Source organism: Pholcus phalangioides, unplaced genomic scaffold, assembly GCF_987345545.1.
Source record: "Pholcus phalangioides strain wild (caught in Gottingen) unplaced genomic scaffold, Ppha-v1.0 ptg000014l_1, whole genome shotgun sequence".
Lineage (NCBI taxonomy): Eukaryota > Metazoa > Arthropoda > Arachnida > Araneae > Pholcidae > Pholcus > Pholcus phalangioides.
This window is the reverse complement of record NW_028301607.1, coordinates 5,499,676-5,527,282: the sequence shown is the minus strand read 5'-3', so window position 1 is coordinate 5,527,282 and position 27,607 is coordinate 5,499,676. Positions and strand designations below refer to the sequence as shown.

Below are 27,607 nucleotides of genomic sequence, written 5' to 3'. Positions count from 1 at the left end.
ATATAATATATTGTATAATGTACTCCGTACTCCCCCCCCCCCCCGTGACCTCCAAGAGATGAAAATTGAATTTAAAAATTTAAATTCAAATAATTAAAAATAATGAAATATCGTAGAAAAACTGTTTTGATTAATTTCTGTAAATTAAAAATGTTTCTTGTAAGCTTGTGATGAGGAAATATTTTACCCTGTGCCCCCCCCCCTTTAAAGGTAGGTCCTGTGTAAGCCCCCCCCCCCCCCGGGCCCTCTTTACTTGTCTCGTTGATCTGAAGGAGAATAGATCGGGATTATGAATCAACAAAACAACCATCAATTGCCATTATGCTTTATTTTAATCCCACAAATAAGTTTACATAAGAACAATCATCTGGAATTCCTTTATAACGAAATTTCGTTATTACGAATTCTCTCATCTCTTGGAGTTTATTATAACGGAATTCGACTGTATAGTAAATCATTGCCAAAGATAATTCATTGATTTTAGGGTGGTTTTGGAAACGTTTTGATTTCGAATCTGGCATTAGTTTTGTCACATCAGCTCAAATTTCTGAGATAAAGTAAAATTAATAAAATAGTAATACCATAAGCAGCATGTATATAGGAATCGCATTAAAACTGTGCGTTAGGGATAAATATAGCAAATCATTGCCTGAGATATTTCACTGATTTTAGGGCCAATCATTGTAATGATAGAGCTAGGATATAAATGTGAAGTATGTATTTATGATGGTGATGAAATCAAAATTCCAAAATATCTGGATTTATTTCCTTGCATTTTTCCAATCATCACTAGGTTGACCATATTTCTTCGAGAGAAATACGGGACATTGAGATTCCAAATACGGGAAAATACGGGACATCGCCAATTATCGCCAAAAATGGCGCCAAAACCGAGCAAAGTTGCCAAATGTTGTTAAAATTACGGTAAAATCACAATGGCGGGAAATGAAACGTTACTGCAAATTGCAGTGGATTAAAATGAATTTCACGAAAAAGCCGTTCACCAAGACAAATGTGGGAGATAAATATTCTCATTTATAGTTGTAATTATCATAATATAGTTTATTAGTTGAAAAATAATTTCAATCTTTGACTTCAATAAAGAATAAAAATTCAAGTAAGCGTCGTGTAAAATACGGGAAAAACCGGGACACTTTTGCGAAAAAGTCGGGACGACCAAAAATACAGAAAATACCGGGACTGTCCCGGGAAATACGGGACGTATGGTCACCCTAATCATCATCACTGAAAATAATATGAATCATCACTGAAAATTAATTATCAAAACTAAAAAAAGCTTTCAAAAAAGTATTGTAGACCTGCGTTATTCACTTTTTGTTGGAAACTCGCAGGATAAAAATCAACCGAATTATTCACTGTTCATTGTAATTGCGAATTTAAAATTGGAAAAAAATTTGACTGATCTTTAAAATCAACGGAATTCCGGAAACATCTCTTGGATTCGTGGCTTTCTCCTAAAAAATTGAACAGCTTTCTCTCACCCTTGCAGTCGACGGTGATCTTGGGTTTGCCGCTCTCATTGACCAACCTGAACGGCCAGTGTTTGATATCGGCCTGGATCTTGGGATCATCGAATTTCCTCCGATGAGCCGCTTCGCATCGAAGACCGTATTCTCGGGATTGAGGGCCACTTGAGCTTTTGTCGCATCGCCGATGAGCCTCTCGGTGTCGGTGAAGGCGACGTAACTCGGAGTCGTCCTGTTGCCTTGGTCATTGGCTATGATCTCGACGTGTCCGTGCTGGAAAACTCCGACGCAGGAGTACGTCGTCTCGAGGTCGATGCCAATCGCCGGCGATTTCGAAGCCAAGTCAATATTCAAAGTCCTTATCACTTGAATGAGCACAAAATCCGATTATTTCAAACAGCTTTCACAATGTCTAGAATAATCGAAAATTAACGATTAAATAAGCGCAGTCAATGGTAGACAGTCAAGAGCAATTAGCTGATTCAAGAGCGATACTCGATTGATGCTCAACAGCTGCTCCCGCCGTGTATATAAAGCAACAGAGAAAGATCGAGAAAGTTGTGTAATCTCTGGCGGTCCCGAGACATTTTAAAGGGATCGTGGGTTTCCAGAACTACCCGTAGAACACCCGTAACAAGGATGCTAATGGATATCGAAACCAGGGTTTTGAAAATTTCAAAATCAAACCTCGTAAAGAATTTCTTTACGCTATAAATTAAAGGGTCTCTCTCCTGATTGTTGCCGGAGGCCCTGATTAAGACTGGGATTGTGAACATGAGAGAAAAAATATAAATAGACATTGATCTAATTAGATCATGATTTTAATGAAAAAAATACCATCAAATAGTTATATTAGAGTGTTTATGATGTCTGCCCCTAAATGGTAAGAAACTTTCTTATGTAGAAATACTGTCAAAAATATTATTTCCCCATTGATTTATTTCAAATTTTTACCAACCATAAAGTAAAACCCCACTTAACAAACATCCCTCAGATGCGGTTGCCCCCGGGGTTTTACGTCCGAATAATAATTTCCCCCGTGTATAATAAAAGTATGCTTCTCAAACCCCAGAATTAATGAAAAGTTATAGCAGAATTCTCTTTTGGATGACTCAACAACTTGGAAACGGTAACATCACGTTTTCCTCATATCCAATTGTAGAACCAGAAGTTCATGAACATCATTTCACGTTTCATCAGGAAAATAAAAGTTGTAAAAACCGATTCTTTTTTTTTGTTTTGGAAATTTTTTATCCACTAGAAGTGAGGATTCTTGAATTTCAGGAGGTCGGAGTCACAAATACAAAATTGACCAACAAGATGGCTGGAGAAAATAAAAATGAACAATGCTAGATAAACACCCATAAAACTATGGTTGTCAGAGGTCTATATGCGGCTACCCAGGAATAAGCCAGAAAAAATAACTAAACAACTAAAATATCTGCCCATAGAAATAATATGTGGTGGTCATTCTTTAAATAATGATCGCTTCTCGATTACTCCCACACATCTTATCGTGTTTTCTCTTGAAGGTGTCTATCGTGGGAGAATTCGCGACATCAGCAGATAAGCTATGCCATGCATTTAAAACCCAGTTGGAGAAAAACTTCCTGTGACACAACGACCTAGAGAATTATCCCCTAACTAATCGAAACTGGTGTCCCCAAGTCGAAACATTTGAAGGCGGCGTAACAATACTTCACGATCCATAAGGTGTCAAGACAGTTCAGCTTGAGACAATTCAGCGACGAAAATGCAGGGCAGTGATTGTTTTGTAAACAACACAATTTATCTGCTCTAGTTTAATTTCTTTGTTAGCTTCTTATCTTTCTGCAGAGCTGTTAAGAATTTCCAAATATTGGGAGGATGGACTTCAATAGTGCTACTGAACAAGTTATGCCAGCCCTTAATATTGGGAGGGTGTTGGTACTTTTCCCACAGATAGCCTTTAAGTTACAGGTTCCATAAGGAATATTAATGTAAGTATCTGTCTGGTATTTCAAGTTCAAGCCCTTAATGTTATGTTTTTGCTAAGCCGACAATATATAGTGGCGTCAAACTCATTCCATAGTTCTATAGCAAATTTTGGATCTCTCCCCTACAATTTCTTCATGTTGGCTTTCCAATCCAAGTGTCTTCAAAATTATTTATAATATCATGTAAATCTTTGTTGTCGCCGTAGCATTAACTATTTAACAAATCTTCAAGCTTTTCAACTACGTCTCTGACTGGTACAAATGTTAATACAACTAATTTGCTACAAATATTCAATACCAAATCACTATGTCGAATATTTAATTTGCAATCCATTTGTCTGCACTCGATGCCATAAACACAGCAAGAAATTGGAAGAAGCATCCTCTTTGGTTACATTGTGATAAGACTGCCCGTGCTGAATTGTTGCTGAGCTAAATTGTCTCGAACTGAATTGTCGGCACTGAAATGTCGTCCATTCATCCATCATATCGATCCCCTTGTAAATCTTAAATATTTCTATCATATATCCGCGATGCCTACGCTGTTCCAAAGAAAACATATTTAACAAATCATGTCTTTCTTCATACCTCAAGCCTTGCATACCCGCCAGTGCTCTAAGGGCCCTTTTTTGCACCCCTTCAACCAAGTATATATCCTTCTGAAGGTAGGGTCTCCAAAACTGTAGGCTGTACTCTAGATAAGTACAAACTAAGCCTAGGAAAAGTGGTAGGATGACTCAGGGTCACCCATCATTCCTCCCACAAAAAGAAAAGAAAAGATGGGCTTCTTTTGAGGAATCTGTCCCTCCTTTTTTTATCCCTACAAGGAAAGAAAAGTTGCCATGCAGGTAACAATCACCAAAGCAACCCCCAATCATGCACATGCAAACAGGACTTTAACATTTTATGTTGAAACAAATTTTTCCTTTCCCCACGAGCATCTGCAGTGCTCACTATGTTCCCCCTCCCTCCTGGAGACAAGGCCTCCTATATAATGAATTTGCAGCGTAGAAAAAAAACATAAAATATTTTTCTTGGTACCCTTTACTAAAGCTCTACCCTTGTGGAACGAAGGCGGGGGTCATGGTGCTCACTTAAACCATTGAGGATGGATGCTTGATTTTGTTCTCAGGAGATATTCACTGAAAACACTCACACCCTGTCATTCAATGATTATCATCATGATATTGCTTCAAAAAGTCAGTTATCACACATCGTGTATGTGTTAATACTTTTCGACTGGAACAACTTTTATAAGACTGGATGCCCTAAAATTACTGAAAATCCTGTAAAAATGCTTTATTTCGTAAACATCCAAAATATGAAAATTCATAGAAATCCTAGCCCTAGTAATGATATTATGCCCTTTGGATGCCAACTTCTCCCTAAAAATGCAAAAAAAAAATTGCAGAGGGTGACCAAAACAAGCGTGGCCTAAGGAAATCGTTAAGACGCCACTGAAACCAGCGCAGTAAAAAATGAACTTATAGCCACTTTATTTGAATGAACTTATTACAAGTGGATTTGTGCAACCAATCTCAGGAGCTCCATCAACCCAAGTTTGGCTCACGACACATAGAGGTTCATGAAAAATACCCCCAAAATTACTGAAAATCATGAAAAAAGGCATTATTGCGTAAAAATAGCAAAATGCATAAAAAAAATATGCAAAGCCATAAAAATTCTAGCTCTAGTAATAACCACTTGATTATCAAACAACACCAATGAACTCTTTCACGTCTAATGCATCGTCAACACTTTTTTAATTTCTTATAACAAAATACTGACTTTTTTTTTCGATAAACATAAAATGATGAGAATTTCTGTACAATGTATAGGATTCCACATGATGGTAAAATACAACTCTAGAATAACATTTCTCTTTCCCAAACCTAATCGCAACACATATTGCTCCATTGTCACTGCACAACACATGCATGTTTTTAAAAAGAAACGACAATGCACAAAGTAGATTTCAACAAGTTTTGTTCACATATACATAAAAACAAAAGAAATGCGTAAGCTCAATTTAACAAAGGAGAAAAAAAACAAACAATATGCAATACACATACTGCATATTAAAGAAAAATAACATCGCTCACAAGTTACGTAAAATAACTTAACGTTCACTGAATTCGGGAATTTGCAAATTGCATCAACTCTTTCATGATAGTACGATTCTTGAACTCGCTTCCTTCTGGAACGTTTCTAGTGAACATGAATTCTTTGGCGAGTTCTTCTACTTCTTCGTTTATTTCGGATTTCGAGGCATGTTTCCTTATTTGAAGCATACGAGAATAGAGATACCTTCGAATCTTCTTCCCCGCTTCTGCAACGAATGAACACGAAGACAAGATTTATATTACTAATGGCGAGTGAAACACAATTATGCATAAGAAGACATTTATTTTTGCAAAGCGTTACTTTGAAAGTGCTACCCAACGTCATATAGATGCTTCAAATTAAATGAGTGTTTCCTCAAAGTGATCATTACGGCTACTAGAGGTGTCGCTGCGAGCTGGAGGTATTGATTTGTGCCCCCTATTTAGGCCTTGAAGTAGTTTTTTTACATGGGAAAATATCTACCAAACTGTTCTGGGGAGTCGTGGATGAACCATGAGTTGGGCAAGGGAGCCACTGGTGACAAAAGTTTGGGAACCACTGAACTGAATATTAGACCATACATGCTCAACTGGCGGCCCCTAGAGTCATCTGATATGGGTCGTGACCTAAAACCTAATTTTGTAGAAGATGAACTAAGCAGCAAATTACCAGTTCACTTAAATGGCCACTGTGCAGTTCCATATCACAATTCCAGATCACTGAAGTGACCCAAGGCACATTTAGAGATCACTTGAGTGGTTTGCAATGCAGTTCCACATCACTTATGTCTGTAACACATTTACAGATCACTTTAGTGGCCTGTGGTACAATTCCAGATTTACATTCAAGTAGCCCACAACACATTTTCAGTTATCACTTAAGTGACCTGCAGCACTGTTCCAGATCACTCAAGTGATCAAAGGCACATTTAGATCGCTAAGTTGTCCGCAACACTATTTCATATCACTTTAGTGACCCACGACACAGTTCCAAATCATTTTCAGGTCATTACCAGGTAATGACACAAGTCAAGCAGGGCCATCAGCCATTTTATTTTTCCCATTTACTTCCTGTTAGTCATGTGCACCGGTGACCGGCCTTCCACTCACGAATTAATGAAAATATTTAATAAAAAAATTTCAGAGTGTTCGACCATAATCGACGAATAGTGCTTTAAAATAATTTGCATAAAGTGGCGCTTATATAGAACTTGTATACATAATGTGCTCTCACAAAATAAATTGTTCATCTTTTTTCCGTTATCATGTGCATATCCTTTGCCTCCCATATCTCTACCGCAATGCCCACATCCCAAGCACTTGCCTCCCCAGTCCACAACACAGAGTAAATAAAATCCTCCAATAATGCAGAACTGCCTTTTTGCTCCGCTCAGCTAGCCTGTTCACCAGTCATCTGGCCAATTCGCTTCTCCATATACTTTGCACCTGCTCTTCCCTCCACTCCTTTTTTAAATTAAATATATTTTATTTAAGAAGCTCTGAAAAAATTTCTCCACTCACAGATTGAAAACAGTTATACAAATACAACAGCACAACAGGCAAAATGCCCAACAAGGAGGCTGGCCCCTGTTGCGACCACTAACACGGCCACATCATTTCATCATAAGATGGATACCATAATCCCTCTAAATTCAAAATAATAATAATAAATTGATGCATGAATATAAAATAGATACCACTCACCATTAGGAGACGTGAGCAATCCAATAGCGGCTCCCGTGTTCTGGCACTTTTCTGGCGACGAATAGCTAGACGAGGACTGACTCGAGAACTGATCAACTCGAGGACCGGTTTGAGCTTTAGAGGGATAAGGAGGCTTGAATGTAAAAAATAACTTCCGACAGTCTGAGCTTTTCAAAGGAGATTTCAATCCGAACTGTCCAGGTATCGATTGCGGAAGTTTTGATGAACTCGGCAGAACCAAACCCTTTCGGTTAATTTTTCTTGGTTTCGGGTCTGGTTTACAAAATACAAGCTCAGATTGTTGAGAGGTGGTAGAGAATGTCACAGCATTTGAATGACTGGTGATAGTACTAGTTTTTCGAATATTAATGTCGCTAGTTGAAATACCAGTAGGATTCTGTGGCATCTGTGATTTTTTGGGAGAGGTCCTAACTATCGTTGTTCGAGCATCTGAACATGCCATGGCTTGGACATGTTTCGAAACAGCCTGTTTTGAGGGCGATGTTGAAGGGTTGTTACATGAGACATCATTGATCTCCCGTTGCGGCTTAGAACTGATTGATGACTGACTAGTCATATCTAATAATTGTTTTTTTGCTGCAGGCTGACTTTGGAGAGTGGTCGTTCCACCACATACAGTTTGAACAGAAGAAGTAGCTTTGTCAGCACCACTGAGTTTCGGTGATTTTACTGTCACTGTTCGACCAAAGTTGCAGCTGCTGCTAGGGATAGATATGCTAATTTTCTCCATGCTTTTCAGATCAAACTTCTTGATTGATTTCTTCTTTGTCTGTACAGCATTTTTTTTGCCCAATGAATATTTCAGACGGTGGTTGATAACGGAAGCGTCGATCCCCTCCAATGATTTTTTCTGTGAACTGGTGATTGGTGGTATCTCATTTCCAACCATAGTCTCAGAGGAACTATTTGTTTCCGCTGCTTCCACGGGACATGATGTATTGCGAAAAATGACTTCATTCAGACGAGAATTTAAAGAGGGATTAGGATTATAAATAGTTTCAGATACTTCGGAATGTTGAGTCATATCTTCCTTGCTCATCAAGTTTCCAGGTGATGAATTTGATTTCAAAGAAGGGTTGCATTTCTCTTTATCCAGTGATCTAGAGCCATGACTTTTCGCTAAACTCTCAAATGAACAAGATGCTGGATCGATTGAATAGGATTCATTATCTTCAATGTTGCAAACAGCATTTGTTCTTTCATGTATGCCTTCATTTTCAGTACCGACTGGATTAGATATCTGAGATGATTTGGGACACTGATTTTGTGTAGCTTTTTTCATACTTTCTACGGGGTTTCCAAATTCTGTTGAGGGTGTAGTTTTTGGAACTCCGAAGTTGCTACCAACTGCTCGAGGATTTCCAACATCTTTTGGAGCCGTAGCTTCAGGAATATTGAAATTGCTGCTATCGTTATCACTTTGGCCGTAAAAAAGAGTTCGATTGGAATGGTATCTTTGACTAGGATTCTGTACTATAGATATGTCGTTGTCATTTTGCTAAAACATTCCAGAAAGGAAGAGAAAAAAAATCTAAAATCAAATGACAAAAATAAAAATGTAGAAAAGGTTTTTATTTTTTCCTTATACAAATCCAAATTCAACTATTTGTGTTGTTTAGGGGGGGGGAACTGAACCCTATGTCACCATAGTGCAGGGCTGGACAAATCCCAGACTCCAGGTCACCACGGTGACTAAAAAATTGGTATTGGAGCCATTTCTTTGTATAGTTGCTGAGAGCAGCACAAAATGTTTGGAATTTATAGCAGCATATCTGCCAACGTGAAAGAGAATCACTATGGCTTGAAAAAGTCAAAAGAAGAATTATTTTGAGATCATTTCCGGAAAGACTGAATATATATAGCTGCAGCGGGTTCATTTACTTTGCTGCATTCTCGTATTTTCACTGATGTAATGTAGTGTGTATTGTATAAAATATATAAACCCTGCAGGGGGGGGGGGGGGGAACTACCACAAGCAGGTTAACAAAATCTAGTTTTGTACCTAAATGTGAGCGACTATAATACAGAATTTTCCAAGCGTAAATTAACTATCCACAGTTTTGTCATCTAATCACTATGCAGTTGTGAGTTCCACATCCCAAAAATCTGGGTTTGGGACCCAATAATGCACAGTGGTGGGTGGTTAAATACAATTTTCTGAGGTTTCACAACTTTGAGTTGTATTGGATATTTTTGAGTGCAATATTCACAGAGCAAATTTGAAAAATTGAGGAAAGTTAGGAAAAAACATCGTCAAAAATATGGGTAAGTCATTTTATTCGCATTTAATGCTGCTTTTCTCCCAAATTTTCTCAACTGTTCAACATAATCAAGTGTTGTTTTGTCATTTTTCCCAATTTTTTAAATTCGAATATCTTAATGAATACTGCACTCAGAAATATGGACTGTTTTTTAATTTGTTGGTATCAAGAGAGGCAGGACAACAACTTTCTAACAGGGATTTGGGGCCCACGAGGACTGTATAAAAAATTAATTTTTTATTTTAATAATTATACAACCTGCTAGAAACATGAATGGCATATCTAAGCGCTACATATTATTTGGAAGTGGACCTCTAGGATCAAGGGTTCAACAGTAAAATGCCATATCTGTTTGTTATGCACCCTATATACAGGGTGTCCCAGAACTCCACGTACAAACTTAGAGGGGAGGTAGAGAACATCATTAAGAATCATAATCTCATAAGAAAGCATGGTCAGAAATGGACAGGTGGAACTGTAGACATTTGGAAGTAGATGGATTGGGTGTGGTGGTCCCATCGCATGGCCCTGCAGAGATCACGTGATTTATCTCATGGATTTTTTTCTTCTGGGGTGTCTTGAAGGCTATTGTTTATGAAAAAACAGTAGATTAAGACATGGACTTGGAGGTACACATCTCCATCGCTGCTGCTGCGATCCCCCAAAATGCCCGGAGTCTTTGAAAATGTAAGACAATCCATGTGGCGTAGACATAATGCATGCATCAATGCCAATAGGCAAAAATTTTTAACACCCCCTCCCCTCCTCTGTGATGCTTGTAACCATGCACTTTCTTTTTTTTTGGGGGTAATAAAGAGCTTTACACTGCTTTGTGTATTATATTCTTACTGTGTCTTTATGTAATTTATCATTTGAGGGTGGCATTTTCAATCATGCTTTTCTATGTGTGATTATGATTCCTTCTCTATTCTATGCCCCCACCAAGTTCGTACATGGAGTTCTGAAACACCCTATATACACTGAAGAGCCAAAAAACTGGTACACCTGCCTAATATCGTGTAGGGCCCCCGCGAGCCGGCAGAAGTGCCGCAACACGACGTGGCATGGACTCGACTAATGTCTGAAGTAGTGCTGGAGGTATTTGACACCATGAATCCTGCAGGGCTGTCCATAAATCCATAGGAGTAAGAGGGGGTGGAGATCTCTTCTGAACAGCACATTGCAAGGCATCCCAGATATGTTCAATAATGTTCATGTCTGGGGATTTAGGTAGCCAGCGTAAGTGTCTTAAGTCAGAAGAATGTTCCTGGAGCCACTTTGTAGCAATTCTGGACGTGTGGGGTGTCGCATTGTCCTGCTGAAATTGTCCAAGTCCGTGGGAATGCACAATGGACATGAATGGGTGCAGGTGATCAGACAGGATGCTTACGTACCTGTCAGAGTCGTATCAAAGGTCCAATATCACGCCAACTGCACACGCCCCATACCATCGCAGAGCCTCCACCAGCTTGAACAGTCCCCTATTGACATGTAGGGTCCATGGATTCATGAGGTTGTCTCCATACCCGTACACGTCCATCAGCTCGAAGCAATTGGAACCGAGACTCGTCAGACCAGGCAACGTGTTTCCAGTCCTCAACAGTCCAATGTCTGTGTTGTCGGGCTCAGGCGAGGCGTAAAGCTTTGTGTCGTGCAGTCATCAAGGGTACACGAGTGGCTCTGAAAGCCCATATCGACGATGTTTCGTTGAATGGTTCGCACGCTGACACTTGCTGATGGCCCAGCATTGAAATCTGCAGCAATTTGCAGAAGGGTTGCACGTCTGTCACATTTAATGATTCTCGTCAGTCCTCGTTGGTCCCGTTCTTGCATGATCTTTTTCCGGCCGCAGCGATGGCGTAGATTTAATTTTTTGCCGGATTCCCGATATTCACGGTACACTCGTGAAATGGTCGTACGTGAAAATCCAAATTTCATCGCTACCTCGGAGATGCATCTCGGTCCCATCTCTTGTGCGCCGACTATAACACCACGTTCAAACGCACTTAAATCTCGATAACCTGCCATTTTAGCAGCAGTAACCGATCTAACAACTATGCCAGACACTTGTTGTGTTATATAGGCGTTGCCGACCGCAGTGCAGTAATCTGATTGGTTCCATATATCTTTATTTGCATACGCATGCCTGTACCAGTTTTTTTGGCTCTTCAGTTTATATATAGTTTGAATTACTGAGTCAACAATTAAATTTGTGTTTGATAAAAGGCATGAAGTAATAAAATTCAAACTTTCACTCAAGTAAATAAAAAAAAGGTTACTTCAATGCACACTCACCGCTTGCCATTGAAGATGCTTCTGCTGTACTTTTTCGGATGACAGGTATATCTCATTCATTAGTTTTGACTGCTTTTCGTCAATATCTAATCCTAGCTCTCTTAAAACGCATCTCACTCTCTGATTGGCTTCCTTTAATGAAGTTGGAATTTCGTGGATAACATTTATATGTGGTGTCTGATCTTCCTTCATACTGGAATGATCCTGGAATAAAATATGATCAGAGTGAGAAGTTAAAAAGCCTAAAACTGATTTTTTCTTTCTATATATACGCAGTGTTCTGTTAAGGCTGCAAATTACAGGCAAACCCCTGATGCAAACGCATACTTACAGTTAGTTAAAAGTATCCAAATAATGTGTAGGCCTCAGATATATCATTGATATTGCAAAGAGTTGTACAGCTATTAAAATTAAAAAGTTCTTTTTATATGATACCCTGTTTTAAAAACCAATCAGAAAGTTTTTGAGGCTAACAAAAAAAAAAAATCCACATTTCTAAGTGCAATATTTGATGAGCTTTTGAATTCAAACATTGGAGAAAAGTTGGTACAGAATAGCTTAATGAGCTTGTGTCCGTTAGTTTATGCTGTTCTTTTCCAACTTTTCTGATTTCAAATTTGAGTATCTCAGTGAATATTGCACTTTTAAACCTAAAATTTCACATGTGTGATTGCTAAATTGGAGTCTAAGGGGATGACACAAAATTCTTTACATTACACGTCTTTTAACAAATGGGAAGAGGTTATGAAGCTGTGTAAGAGGTGAAAAAAAACATTAGTTAGGACCATTTTCTTTTAGCAAAAGTCATGCTTGGCTCCCAAGAAATTTGGCTGGTACCTAAATATTTTTGTGATTTGTCAAGCCCTGGTCAGAGTTGGGCTTTTGACATGACAAGTATAAAAAACTGGTTTAAACTGTCAAAAACCTAAATGAATGCTTTTGGATGATGTTTTGAACACAATAGGTACATAACAAGATGAAGAACTTATCTCTTTGTAAATTACAATGTTTAACTTTTAAACATTGATTTATTACAGTAATTAAAACAAAATATCAATTGAGTTTTCCAGCATAAAAAGTCTAGAACAGAATAATATATAACTTTATGGTACATTTTATCAAAACTACTCATTACCTGTGTTCAATTTGCTAAGCAAAATTGAGCCTTTTTATGCAAAATATGTGTGATAGGGCATCAGGGTTAGGTTTTTGACCTCAGAAACTTGGTATTAAAACAGTCAAAACTTATTGTCAATGTTGTCAAATAGTTTTTTAAACCTGATAAATACGTTAAATAAAATAACACACTCATGTAAAGATTGAAGTGTTTAATATTTTGAATTATCACGAAAATATCTATTTTGATATTTTAAATTTTCTGATCTGTCCGAAATTTTAAACCATATAAAAATTCTCGCACAGCATCTGTTAATAGATAGACTAATTAAAATTATTTATTCTCACCTAAAAATTTCTTAGGTTGCATAAAATCCCGAATTTTGAAGAGTATTTTCAATAAAAGCATAGCTGGCAAGACTTGATGCACCCAATCAAGTAGGTAATGCTAACCCAAAGCATTATTTTGCATGCAATCATTCGGACAAAGCTTCAATTGGGAAACCATTAATTACATTATTAAATGCTATTAAATATATCATATCATAGTCAAACTTACATGCATTTAATGTGTGTATTTCTAATAGGAATTTTTATATTGAGAGGCAATATTTGAGGTTTTTGACCAACCATCAAAAACCTGCCAACCCTGGCATACATACTGGGCCGGAAGAATCTGGAATATTCTACCATCAAGCCTGGTATGTACTTCACACACAGGCTTTCCTTCCACAATCAGTTTTTGACCTGGATCTGCATGTGAAGTACTTTCCCCTATTAAGTGAACATTTCTACTTTTTTTAATATTTTAATTTTGGTATTTTTCTACATTTTTAAACACAATATGAGACTGTGTGAGCATGTATAATTTCATACTTTTTTATCATTTACATTCAAATAAACTAAAGAATCGAGCTCACCAAGAGAACAATTTTCATTGAATACCATTTTTCTTGAATTCCAAGTACCTCATCAGTTATCAATGTGAAGGAATGATCCATGAAATGATCCAGAAGCAAACGTATCTCATGTTTTGATAGGTATGAGTGTAAACGGATACATCTTGGACACCTATTCACGGCATCCTGAAAAAAAAATTCAAACAATGTTCAAACACAAGGTTAATTACCATAAACTGTGGCACTCGTTCAGGAGATCTCATCTCTGTAATTCATTTACAGGGAGGTCATAAACGAAGAGATTGTGTTTGGGTGATTTATAGGTTAAAAAAATCATTTGGTAAATAAAATAGAGCCAAATTCTGTGTACGTACTTTTGAATGATGGGAATTCTTCTCATGGGGGGGGGGGGGGGAAGTCACAAATTTGCAGCCAAGGATGACATGGCAATGTGGTATGAAAAAGTAAAATAATTCGTGAAAAGGATTCCTTTGTATCCCCCACATAATTTGCAAAATTAGAGTCTTCATTTCACGGCAATAAAATTACTTTATAAAAAAAAAAGAGAGAATTCTAGTTTCCTAATCAGAGGTATATTTATGTGGGTGATGCTGTAGCGCAGGGTGATAAGGGCAGAAAAATTTAGGAATGATTCGTCAAAAAAATTAGCAGAATGGGAGAGAGGCGGCAAAATTTACACAGCACACAGGCAGTAAAACTTTAAAACCACACCTCTACCTTAGAGAACGAGGGAGACTAAATGAGTGACCTATAGAGTAAGGGACTAGACCAGGCCAGTAAGCAGCTAAAGGAGTTACCAAGAGAGAAGGGGAAAAGGGTAGTGACTGACCAAAAGAAAAGAGTGACCTAGAGAGGGAGGAGCCAGGTCGGTTTTCAACCAAATGAGTGACCTAGAGAGCAAAGTCAAGTTTAGTGTGTAACACAAAGAGTGACAGAACATAAAAAAGCATGTGAATGGCCAAAAGTGTGACAGAGAGAGAGGGGGAGGGAGGGACCAGGTCAGTGAGCAATTAAAAGAGCAAACAAAAAAGTGTGACAGCATGCGAAACACTAAAAGAATGATTTAGAGACTGAGCCATGTTTACAGAAGAGGGCTATAGACCAGTGTGGCAAATATAAGGAATGAATGGTCAAGAAAATTAGACTGGTGGGGGAGAAGGGTGACAAAATTTGAGGCACAAGCAAAGGGCAGACAAAACGGCACAGGCCTCAAAATCATAAATTGCAGTACAAACAAAATCCATTAACCATAAATAGATGGAATAAAGAAAGAAAAGTTCTTTTGATCAAAAGCTGACTTTCTGCTCTTAACAACAATTCACTGAGGCACACTCAACTGGCACCTTCTTCAGGCTTCTGGGAAACCGGAAGCCTGAAAATCGCAGCAGACACTACAATAAGTGATACAAAAACGAAATAAAATGGCTGACGTATTAGAAAAGACCAGAACAGAATGAGTAAATGAAGAATCCCTGGTTAGCAGAAAAAAAAACTTCAGCGGAAGTGTTCGAATTTGGGAGGTCCCATTGGCATACAGGGTGAACACAACCTGTTCCCACCAAACGAAAGGAGGTGATAGAGACGAGCGCAAGTGGAACATGAAACACCCTACCAACCCTTTACTATCTCAAACCATTTGAGTTAAAGGGGGATAGTTGATCATGGAAGAAAAATGTGTCAAGTCTGAGAAAGTCCAAATTTTTGATGTTTCTGACAGACCTACATGCAAAGAAAAGACAAAGAAACAAACAAAACACAAAGAAAGAACAGAAAAAAATTCTATAACATGGCACCAACTTCATCGAAATATCTAGATTTAATGGGAAGCTACAAGCACTGAAAGATTAGCAAAGTTGAAAATTGAATTGTTGCCAAAGTTTTTAATCATCAATTATGCAAACACCCTTGTAGCTACAATTGGCAAAATTTAGCAAAAACTTGCTCATTGCAACAGCTTTCGAAAGAGTCTACAATGAACCATATCAGTTTTCTCGTTCGAGAAATTTAGCCTTTTGTTTGGGAAAACATCCCTGAAATTAGCGTTTGTCGAAGTAGACACCTTATATATTTTGCAGACAATTTGACTTTCCACTGCGCCAATCTCTCAGCGCTTGTAGCTCAACATTAATCACACGTATCCTAATAGAAATGGTGTCACTTTATAGGATTTTTTCTGCAAAATCAAACTGTCACCAAAATATGCAACAGCCAATTCAGAATTTTCATCAAATATGCACTTCAACGAACGCCAATTTCAGTGATGTATTACAAACGAAAGGTAGAATTTCTCTTGAACTAGAACACTGATATGGTTTACTGTAGGCTCTTTTGAAAGCTGGTGCAATGGACAAGTGTTTGGTAAATTTGACCAATTGCAGCCAGATGGGTGTTTGCGGAATTAGCAATTAAAAACTTTGATGAAGATTTGCTTTGAACTTCAATCTTTCAGTGCTTGTAGTCTGCCATTAAATCCAGATATTTCAATGAAGTTGGTGTCATATTATAGAATTTTTCTGTTCTTTTTAAATGTGTTTGGTTTGCCTGTAGGCCTCTCAGAAACTTTACAAATTTGGATCTTTTCAGACTTGACAAATTTTTCTTCCATAACCGAATATAAACCAATGGGTTCCAAACGAAATGGGTGATCATTTCATTTGGCAGAACATGTCACACTCACCCTGTACATGATAGAAGACTTGATTTACAAAAAAGCTGAATTCAAAAATGTCAACCAACAAAGTCCAGCTGTTCCTACTTAATGGAAGAGAAATGACAGAGGCATTTTGTCATTTTTAAAATAGTTTTTTTACAAAATGTGAGACTTCTTTGAGTAGGTTTTTATGAGACCTATGCAAACCATCAGAAAGTCAAAGGATGATAAGGTTAGAAAATATTATGTGAGTCATTCTTATAACATTAGACAAGAAATTTAAAAAAATTATCAAAAATAAATACAAACACAAAACCATGCCACAACAGGAAAAATGCCCAACGAAGTGGCTGATAAAAAGATTCCGATAACAAATATGGATGTCATATATTTCAAAAATACAGCAATCCAATTAAAAATGCAATTACAGACAATATATATATACACATGATAAAATATTATAGAATGCCCGTAAAGAATACTTATAGTTGCCTTATTCTAAGCATGGATAGCTTCTCGATTTACCCCAACATGTTTATTGTTTTTTTTTTTAAATGTGTCAATTGTGTTAGAATTTACTACCTCTGGGGGTAAGCTATTCCATTTATTAACAACCCTATTAGAGAAAAATTCTCTGCTTAACCATAACCAAGAATTGTTCCTTACTAAACGATACTGGTGTCTCCTTGAAAAATCAGTTGATCGACGACAATTAAGTTTTTATATACAGTACTGTGCAGTAACATGCACAGGATTACATTTTACTTCAAGAAACTGTGTTATTTAGCTCATAAGAAAGGGGTGCCCCCACAAGGTACAAAGTACATAGAGACTTCATTTAGAAGAAATAATTATATATTTTTTAAATTTTTAAATCATAAAAAAATTTTGAGAGACCTCTTGATATTTATATATTTTTACATTCTCTATAATATCAACAAATGAGAGGCTTTTAACATACAGACAGATTTCAAAAATAATTTGAAAATGAGTGTTTTTAGATTTAGCTTGTAGACTTGGTAATCACTAATTTTAAAAAAATCGCTATTTTACCCTATTTTTTAACGATATTTCGTCAATCGATCGAAATGTTTCGGCGGGCCACCAAAATAGTGACGGCGGGCCACGGGTTGAAGACCCCTAGTCTAGACCATAGTTTTCCAAGCTTTTTTGCCCCATCACCCCCCCCCCCTCCTTCAGAAACTGTTTTCTCTCATCACCCCCAACGGAACCTAACCCATAGAATCCTATGTTATACCCACAGCTTCTACCGCACTCTAGAATGCTCCATCGCCCTCCAGGGGGCATTAACGCCCATGTTGGGAATCACTGGTCTAGACCATAGTCATGGTTGGTTTCAAAAGAATGAAAAGATAATTCATGTAAGTGTTGCACTTGTTATGTGTTCAAGTGTTGTGATCTATCTTCCAAATCAAAAATGAGAATGGAAATTAAAATCTTTTCTGCAAATTTCAAACTATGACTGTTTTGGATGGGATAATTTGCTGAAACCATTGTAATTTCTGATTCATTTCATCCAGCTGGAACACCACTCAGATAGTATACAATAAATATGTGTAAGTTTATGAAGTAAGTGAATATAAAACCCAGGATAAGAGCTTTAATGACCAAATTGCCTATGTTATCTCTCACAGACCCAGACCTATGGAATGGGGGTTGGTCACCCTGATCACATCCCCAAAGCGAAATGTAAATATGGTAATGTTGCAATTCAATAAATCCGTTGAAAATTACTTGTATCAATATTTTTGATTAAATAACAAATTCAAGAAAACTTGGAATAAAAAAAGGAAAAACCAGGGAATTTTTCTCAAAAAAGTCGGGAGAGAAAAAACCATAATTGAACTGAAAATACAGGACGTATGGTCACCCCCATCCACAACAATTTAACTGGAGAAAAAACATCCCTCCCAACACCAAGCTCTAGATCTGCCCCTGATCTCTCACCATATTACTCATGGCATGTACAAATCTGCGGGTTTCCCCCAGTTAATTTTAATCATGCGGCTTATATGCCAGTGGCACCATAATGATATCTTGCACAGGTGAGAATTTTGTCTCAAGCCTTCCCTGCTCCTTCACATGATATTGCACAGGGGCTATTATATCTTTTTTTAATAAAGGGACCTGTGAAAAATTGACCCGGATGCCAATAGAAAATAACGACCTAGGCAAACCACATTTCCAGATGTGGAAGCCCCTAGCTGTCTGTATAACTGCTCTATCTAAAAGCACTGTGGCCTATGTGCGATGACTGTTAAAAAAAAGGATAGGTCCAGGGCAATTTATTTCATAGGTTTGTTAGATCATCTCGTATTTTATAATTCAGACCAATTTTTTTCATGCTATTCAGATCTTGGAAGGTGATATCACAGATGCTTGCTAGCTTGTTGTATCATTTTCATTATCAGAGTGTCTACCACATACCCAAAGAAAATGTTTGTGAATTTTTGTTGACCTCTGCTTGTCTTCTTAAATAAGTTTTGCTGGAATCTACCTTTCAAACCAACTATGACTATGGTCTGGATCATAGTTTCCAACCAGTTTCGTACAAATCGCCCCCTTCTTCACAATTTTTTTTCTCCCATCGCCCCTAACGCAATCAAACCCATAGGATCCAATGTTATACCTCTAGCTTCTACTGCCCCCTGGAAATTTCCATCGCCCCCGGGGGGGGGGGACGTTAACACCCATGTTGGGAATCACTGGTATAGACAAAGTAATTTTAATTAATGCACAGATGTAAACCATTTTCCATTGAACACCAGACATGCTGGTGAATGGTGTAAAAAGGAAATGACACAGGAAAAGAATAGCAGAAAATGAATAGAGAAAACTTGGAAGTAAAACAAGAGACTGAAAATCTGTTAAAGATGCTGGAAAGTAAAATACATGCAGCAATCACAAATCAGTTAAAAATAGGGAGTGAAAACACATGTACTTGGATTGAATTTTTTGTGAAAATAATTTTGTTTTTTTGAAAAAATAGCTGGAAACAGCGATTGAAGGGTTTTTGTTTTTTGTTGTTGTTCTGTGGTGAGCAGTAATTAGCTTAGTTTGACCCCATTTTATACGTTGTCGGAAGCTTAGGCGCCAAATCCTGGGGGCCTCAAGATAATTTCATTTAGGGCCCCAAAGAAATAAAATTATGAAGAGGACAAATGGCATCATCAAAAAGTCGGGTTCTATTGTGACGCAACTTCAAAGTTTACTAAAAGAAAATTTTGTTCGTGGTGCAAGATGGAGCAGAATTGAATAATTTCTGTGTTTTTGTAGCAGTATGTAGCAAACGAGGAGAAAATTGTCAAAATTGTAGCAGAATGTAGCAAACGTCAGAAATCATAGCAGTTTGTAGCAGATTTTCCACTCCTGCATTCATTTCTTTTTTCCATGAATAAATCTAATTAGAACTAATTTATGAACTAAACTTATGAACTAATTTACAATTCTAATTGATTTGAAAGGAAGTTCAAGTGTGTTTGTGTGATGGATATATTCTTCTCTCTCTCTTAAACTTTTCGACACAAAATTTAATAGATGTCAACTAGTATTGTAGGAAACAATGTTTTCAAAATGTTACAAATGAAAAAAAAAACTGAGGAAAGTTTTTATTTGATTCTACATATTCAAGTCTTTTAAGGTCAACAGTTTGTGTTCATTATATGTTTATATGTGTATGTATAATTCCTGTGTATTCCTTTCAATTCCTGTGTATGTATACACATATATACAAACATACATGCTTGTATATGTACATATCTTTCCATTTGTGTAATTTAAAAAACTATTGATAAAAAATATGAAAAATCCAAAAACAGATCCAAAAATAAGAATATATTTTTGTTTGAAGATAGATAGTCACCATTTTAAAATTTTAAAAACGGGCTGGGGAAACAGCCAGGGGAAGGACATTTTCTTTATAGATGAAAATTTAAGCAAATTTACAAAATCTATTGATGAAAAAAATTATAAATGGAGTGGTGACTTATCAGAAACTGGAATATAAATAGTAAATGTGGGGGGGGGGGAATTCTGTGCAAAATACATTAAACATAAACTGCTAGGGACACAATTCAAGCCCCAATTTTGTGACCCCATTGTTTTTGCAAAAAAAAGAACAAAAAAAAAACCACAAAATACATATAGACAGAACAAAAGCACATAGAAAGAACAACACATGAACACAATAAATAGTCATATTGGACCCCAAGAGACATAACGTCCTTCCAGGCAGCCCTATGGATTAAATTATTATATTTTGCCGCCATTTTTTTTCTAAGTACCGTACGTTATGTTAATAAATGTTATGTAATAGTATATGACTATTTCAAAAATTTATGCACACTAAAAATTTGAATTGTGAGATCTGAAATTGTTGAATCACGATATTTCTTGTATAAATAACTAGTCTATGAAATGAATTTTCCTTTCCGTTTCACAAAACCTTCATATATACACATACATACTCACATGACTACGTACATGCTCATAGAGATACACATATACATATATATACACACACATATCCTTTTTATTTATTTTTATTTTCTTATTATTTATTTTATTTTTGTATCATGACATCATAATAAATGTTTGTTTATTTCAGCTATGATTAAATTATTCCAATATTTCGCATTGATGTCACTATTTATATTGTATTTTATGAAAACAATCTTAAAATATATTTTCGTAATTTTGTACACTTTTTGCGTACATGAAAGCATCATATTTATTGTTACAATTATGAGCTGTCGACTGAAATGAATTCATTATTTTTGGAGCAGTAAACAAGAAACATTTTTGAAAAAGGTGTTTATTTGTTTTTGGGACTTCAAATTCATGTTTGATTCTTGCCGAAGTTCTGTTTGTTTTCTTCTTTAACCAGTTATTGTTTTTTAACACAAAATTTATAAGTCTGTAAATGTATACCTGTCTAATGTCCAATGTATGGCAATTGATATTGTTATCGTACGTGTTACATGTTTGTATTATTAGTGTTCTTGCTTTGTTGTAAGTGTTATTTAATTTCGTAATATTGGTTAGGTAAGCCCCACCCCAGGCACATAATCCATAGGTTATAATTGAATAAATCCATGCATAAAAAATGTCCTTTAAAAAATCTCCATCTATTAAATATTTTAATTTATAAAGTAAAACTTTTATTAAAATTTATTTTTTGTTAGTCATGCAATTTTTCATACATCTATTTTCAAAAACCATCTATCATTAATCATTGAATATGCAAACTAAAATAAGACAAAAATAGGTACAATTTGAGAAATATGAGAAGAAAAGAAATTCTCTACTTACCACATTCATCCGATATATGCCCCGTAAAAGAAATGAATGTAAGAAATCTTTGGCTTTCAACAGATCTCCAAGCTCACATGCACTGACTACCAAACCTCTGCGAATAAAATCTTTGATTTCAAATATCCTCATATCTGTTTTTTCCCTGTTTTTGAGTAACATCATGAAGTTCTCGTATAATGAAATTACTGCAGCATACTGACAGTCGTTGATCATTTCAGCCAGAAAACAATTGAAACTGATGTTCATTTCTGGAAGAATAAAAAAACATTAAATTAACGTCAATTTTTTAAATGGAATTTTAGGTTACAAAATTTTTTGGGTTCCATTCACAGAAAACCTCTAATTTCATTCAGATTAACAACTTGTAAAAATAAAACTATAATGCTGAATAAATGCAGTGTGTTAAACCATCATCTCTCTTAAATCACGGGTGTGCAACTTCATGGATTTGAAAATGTGTCGCAGGCCACTTAATTAAGTGCTCTCTGGAAGTGTGTTGTGCGTCACACAAACATCTAGAAACGTGCTGTGGGCTACTTAATCAAGTGATTTGAAAAGCACTGCAGGTCGCTTAACAAGTCAAGTGGTTACGACAGCGTTTGCCGTCGCTGCCATACGTAATGGTATTGCCTACGACGGCATTTGCAGACACAGACTTTTTTTTCTTTTTCACATAGATATGACGAAATAATTTGTCATACATGTGCTGCCATCTCTGTACAGCCATCCTTCTACTTTATTATCTCATCACTAGATGGAGATGACAATTATATTTCAAGGTCTGAGATTATTATTACTATTATCTTTGTCATGCTTTGCAAAGCTGCATCCCCAACGCTTTTGTTTCAATTTCCAACTGCCTTGCGAAGATGCATCTGTTTTATTACTCATATATGTTTTAGCAAAGGTTCAACTACTATGGTTCCACATAAATCCATCAACAGCATTTCTTTTAGTCACAGGACATTATGACCACCCCTCCCCACTTTTAGGGTGTCATATTATGTCTCGACACATTCAAGCTATAAAAAAACATGCTATAAAAAAAATATTTTAATATTTCAAACTTCCAAGGAAAGGAAAAAAAAGGGGGAAAAGCGCGCACATTTTCAAAAAAAACTGGGCACTGCGGGTAACGCTGGGAGAAATTAATTGGACAGTTGACTGGTTAAGCACTCTGGAACTGTGCCACTGGTCACTCGTGATTTGTAAATATGTCACGGGTAACTCAAGGAATCTGGGAATGTGTCACGGGCTGTTTGAGGGATCAGTAAATGTGTCGCAGGTCACTCAAGTGTGAAAAAATTTTCCACAGGTTCCATGGGATCAAGTAATGTGCCGCAGACCACTTGAGTGGTATGGAACAGTACAGTGGGTCACTAAAGTGACTGAAAATGTGCTGTAGGGCCCCTTTGAGTGATCTGTGAATGCGCTGTTGCCCACTTATGTGATCTGTGAATGTGCTGCTGGCCACTTATGTGATCTGTGAATGTGATGTTGGCCACTTAAGTGATCCAGGAATATGCCATGGGTCACTTAAGTGATCTAGGAATATGCCACGGGTCACTTAAGTGATCTAGGAATACGCCATGGGTCACTTAAGTGATCTCTGAATATCAGAAGCCACTCAAGTTATGTGGAACTGCACTATATGCCACTTAAATGATCTGGAAATGCCCACTTAACTTTTTTTTTACAAAATTAGGTTTGAGGTTATGGGTTGCATTGGATGACTCTGAGTATCATATTTGGCCTGCAGGCCATAGGTTGAGCATGTAGTCTTAACACTAGAACAGATGAATTTTCAACTAACCTAAAACAGCTGTTAGGGATCAGCATGACCCCCCATAAGAAATTCAAGCCCTATTAAAAGTAATTGTTGCTTGATTGATGAATGATGGAGAATTGGCAATATACCGTAAGACCTTGTTATAACGTCAATCTACCCAAAACATCAGTTTTCGAAAGCTTTGCTAGCATAATGGACAAAAAGTTTTACTCGTTATTAAATCACCCTGCTCATTAAGTCATTTTTATTTGGTGTCTAGAATTGAGGTTATATCGAGGTCTAGCTGTATAAGATTTAACTGTTTCACGATGTGCTTTTGCATGAGTACAAATTATAATAGAGATATAAAGGGGCGATATGATTCAATACATATTATAAATCAGTACGTGTTTCAAAGCGAAATTATGAACAAAATCTATGAATGAATCCACAATATGTTCTAAAGTTCCTTCGACATTAGCTTAAGTTGAAAAATATGCGCACTAATCAGAGACAGAAGTGCGTTTTCCCCAAAATGGTTTCTAGCATCCTTTGCAGCTGTCTTTGACAGAAGCCTTATTCTGTCTCTTGCACAGTTGAAAGGCACATTTCTTTAGTTTTTTGGTGTGTGGGAGAATTGATTTGTTGCGCAAAGCACCAACACAAGAAGAAATCCTCAGCCTGATACTGTGGAGCCTGAGGATTCCTTGAAAAGTATGCAAGCGTTAAGTGTGACAATGCCAAGATCGTTGTAACATGCATGAACATGCCACCTGCGAGTTCCACATCAGAGTAATTATATCCTAGCATCTCGTCTGCAACATCAATGCTACAATTAGTTCTATTGTAATAAGTGGCGTGTTAGAAGAATTTTTTTTTTTTTTGCACTGTTATCTGCAGCGACAGCCGTGTGCAAGGTGTTGAGAAAAAATTACATTCTTTTTGCTCTTTCACCTATACGCTCGGATATCATGAGTGGGCTGTTTGCATTTCTCAGTGCAACAGGACAATATTGAACTGAATTATCACATGCCACAGTTGCTAACCAGAGATTGATGCCAAACTTGTCTGGTTTATCTGCTATGTATTGGAAGAATTTGCATCATTATTTACATGGAAACAATTGCTCTCATCAATGGTTGTTTTTAGTCCAGGACAATAACAGGTTTTCCGTCATCTTGTACTAAATGTCGGAAGCGAGAGCAAATCTGTTAGTAGCCAGGTGCTCAGCTCTGATGCTTCAGACGTCAAGTCTAAAATACTGCATGATTTCACGACATCAATTGTGTGACATTATTTCTTTGAATACAGGTGAACCCCATTACTTGTTTCACAAACCATCCACAGATATTTACTTTAAAATCGATCATTTTTCTTATGGGGGTTAAAATGACCCTTCAGCTGTTCTAGGTATTTCTATGATTATTTATTTCAATAATTAACATAGAAATATAAAAATTTGTCACAGTATTCCCTCAAGTATTTGAAGAAAAGTCTGAAAATATCTGGTTCAACATTCTATTCTGTGCTGAGATAACAAAAAAGAAATTGGAAAAGGGGTCAAAATGATCCCAACGACACTTCTATGTTAAATAAAGAAAAACTATAGATTAATGGGCCAAAAAAAAAAAATCAAATATATGCATGCTAAGTTGAGAGAAGCAGTAAAACTTAAAGCTACAACTTTCATATGAATGCCATAAAATTAGACTAGACATTCAAAAGATGATTTACAAGCAACTGCTTCGAAATACAACTTGAAAAAGATCATGATGAAAGAAAAAATAAAATGAGAAATTCATCTTACTGTTGGCCAATTCATCAGGAGTCTTCTCCACCGTAACATCTGGGAAAAAAATATTCAAATAAATTTTATTCAAAACTTCAGTGAAAATCAGATTTTTTCAGTATTTATAATTAATGTGTTATAACGGAAAAAAAATGCAACACCACATGGTCATGAAATATCAAGAAAATAGAATATGCCAGCTGAACATATTCAAAAATATGAATTGAAATACCCTAGCCTGTGATGGGTTTTTGATGGCAGAAACCAGTTATAAACTAGTTCACTGTCATGTTGATTTGCACATAATTTTCATTAATTTTAATTAAAAATATTTCTATGAAATGGTTTTAGTATTTCTGGTTCAATAGAAGTCCTTCCACAACTCATAAATATTCTGATGGGGAATTTCGATATATTGGTGCATGCCTGAATGTTTTCCGTTTATTTATATTTACTTTCATTCATGGCCTTTTAAGTATTTATGACGTTAGTGTGGTGTACAATTCATGTTTTAGTTGACTAAAACATGTTGTTAATTAATTTGTCGCCCATATAATTTTCAGTCACCCACTAAATTTCTGCATTTCTACAGGAAAATCTGCAATTTCAACACTGATTTCTATGGCGATCATCCTTTGCCTGACCCTCAGTGATGCTGATGAAGATTATGGCATCTATTCAACAAGCCTCATACTGGGGGGATTGAAAAAGTGACAAACCATTATAAAGACAAATTATTATACATATATACTGGCAGCATTAAAGAAGTGACAAACCATTGTAAAGGCACATACACATCTGAAACGCATTGCTAGGGAACCACGTTAACCAAAATAAACATTCCGAAAGTGATTGTTGAGGCCCAAAAACCATTGTTACCCGACAGTTTTTGCCCATTTCGGACATTTCCCCAATTCTGACAAACTTTTAAAGTAACCTACCGTTCAAGTTTATCTGTTTGGTATACATGCAAAATTTGGTAACAATACATCTAAAATTGTAGATTTGTATACAGAATATACACACAGACAGACACACGCATAGAAAATCAGTTTTGTATATAGATTAATTAAGGTGTAAACAATTCAAGTATGAATCTCACTCTCTCTTATATTACATCATACAAGTTAAAAAAATCATATTCAAAATTGTTTGAAGTATCAAAAGTATATGATTTAAAGTCAGTGATTTTTAAAATCAAGATACCCTGTATCAAACATTCTCACACAGCTCTTTAAATAATTTTCAAGTCAATCTCCTCACAAGTCATCACCCTCTTAGAAATAATTTAAATAACTGAGAGTCAATATCTTTTCAGAATATCGCATTTACTGTAAATATAAACTGTAGTCAAAATCATATAAGAAACACACCATTCAGAATTGTTTTGTACAGCTTGGTAAGTATTTCTACACCTTCTTTGAAACGCTTCATTTTACAAAGAGCTCGACTTAGACGTTCGAAAAAATCCGCTCTTTCGAGATGAATTTTTGTTTTGTATTGTTCTCCGAATTCTTCTGGCACCACCCATGAAAACTCTAATAAAAAGAAATCACAAACATGATCATGCAAGCAAATAGCATAGTTGATACAATTTCAAGTAATTCTGATCGGTCTAGTTCCATTAGACTATTCAATTTATTGTAACCAATGGAAAATCCGAAGCTCATAATAAAAATGTATGTTTCAACAAACAATAGGTGTCATCTTCTGAGGATAAAACATTCATTGGCAGACACATGCAAATTACACTGGACAACAATGAAATTGCATCTGACACAAAAATATACAACTGCGAATGATTTTGATCTGCTGAACACTAATATCAGCATGAAAATTTCTTATTGGCATTCATTTTGGAGGTATTACCATGTTAACAGCGAAAAAAGAAATTTACAAGCGTTATTGTATTGTGAAAAAGAGGTAAGGACCATCAAACAACGTTAGCGGGAAAAATGATCAACCTCAATGCTGGCTGAATCACTGTTGGACAATTTTCAGAGATGCTCCTTATGTCCAGTGCAAGTGTAATGCAGAATAAAGTAACCTGTGAGGTGCAGATAAAGGAATTCATTGTGCTATAACACATTTGTTTTTGTATGTGTATTTGTGCGTTGTTTTTATATATTAATATTGTACCTTAATGTATTGGTGAAATATACAACCTCTGACAATAAAGTTCGG

General features: G+C 36.3%; 2 protein-coding genes across 6 annotated transcripts in view; both read right to left on the bottom strand.

The window, feature by feature from the left end:
- Positions 1-249: 249 nt before the first annotated feature.
- On the bottom strand, positions 250-5,380 carry LOC149078025 (heat shock 70 kDa protein-like). The gene is given in 4 exon segments (XM_089242087.1): positions 250-266; positions 1,503-1,601; positions 1,604-1,852; positions 5,356-5,380. Coding segments are annotated over 4 exon segments (390 nt in total).
- LOC149078024 (uncharacterized) overlaps positions 5,208-27,607 on the bottom strand; it is a 41,574-nt gene continuing 19,174 nt past the window's right edge. For all 5 annotated transcript variants that reach the window (XM_089241582.1, XM_089241584.1, XM_089241581.1 and 2 more), the window contains exons 6-12: positions 26,797-26,961; positions 25,442-25,480; positions 21,864-22,114; positions 13,883-14,047; positions 11,847-12,050; positions 7,270-8,788; positions 5,208-5,792 (exon numbers count right to left, since the gene is read on the bottom strand). In XM_089241582.1, the coding sequence (XP_089097708.1) occupies positions 5,590-5,792; positions 7,270-8,788; positions 11,847-12,050; positions 13,883-14,047; positions 21,864-22,114; positions 25,442-25,480; positions 26,797-26,961 (2,546 nt within the window). In that variant the 3' untranslated portion in view covers positions 5,208-5,589. The remainder of the gene's footprint in view (positions 5,793-7,269; positions 8,789-11,846; positions 12,051-13,882; positions 14,048-21,863; positions 22,115-25,441; positions 25,481-26,796; positions 26,962-27,607) is intronic.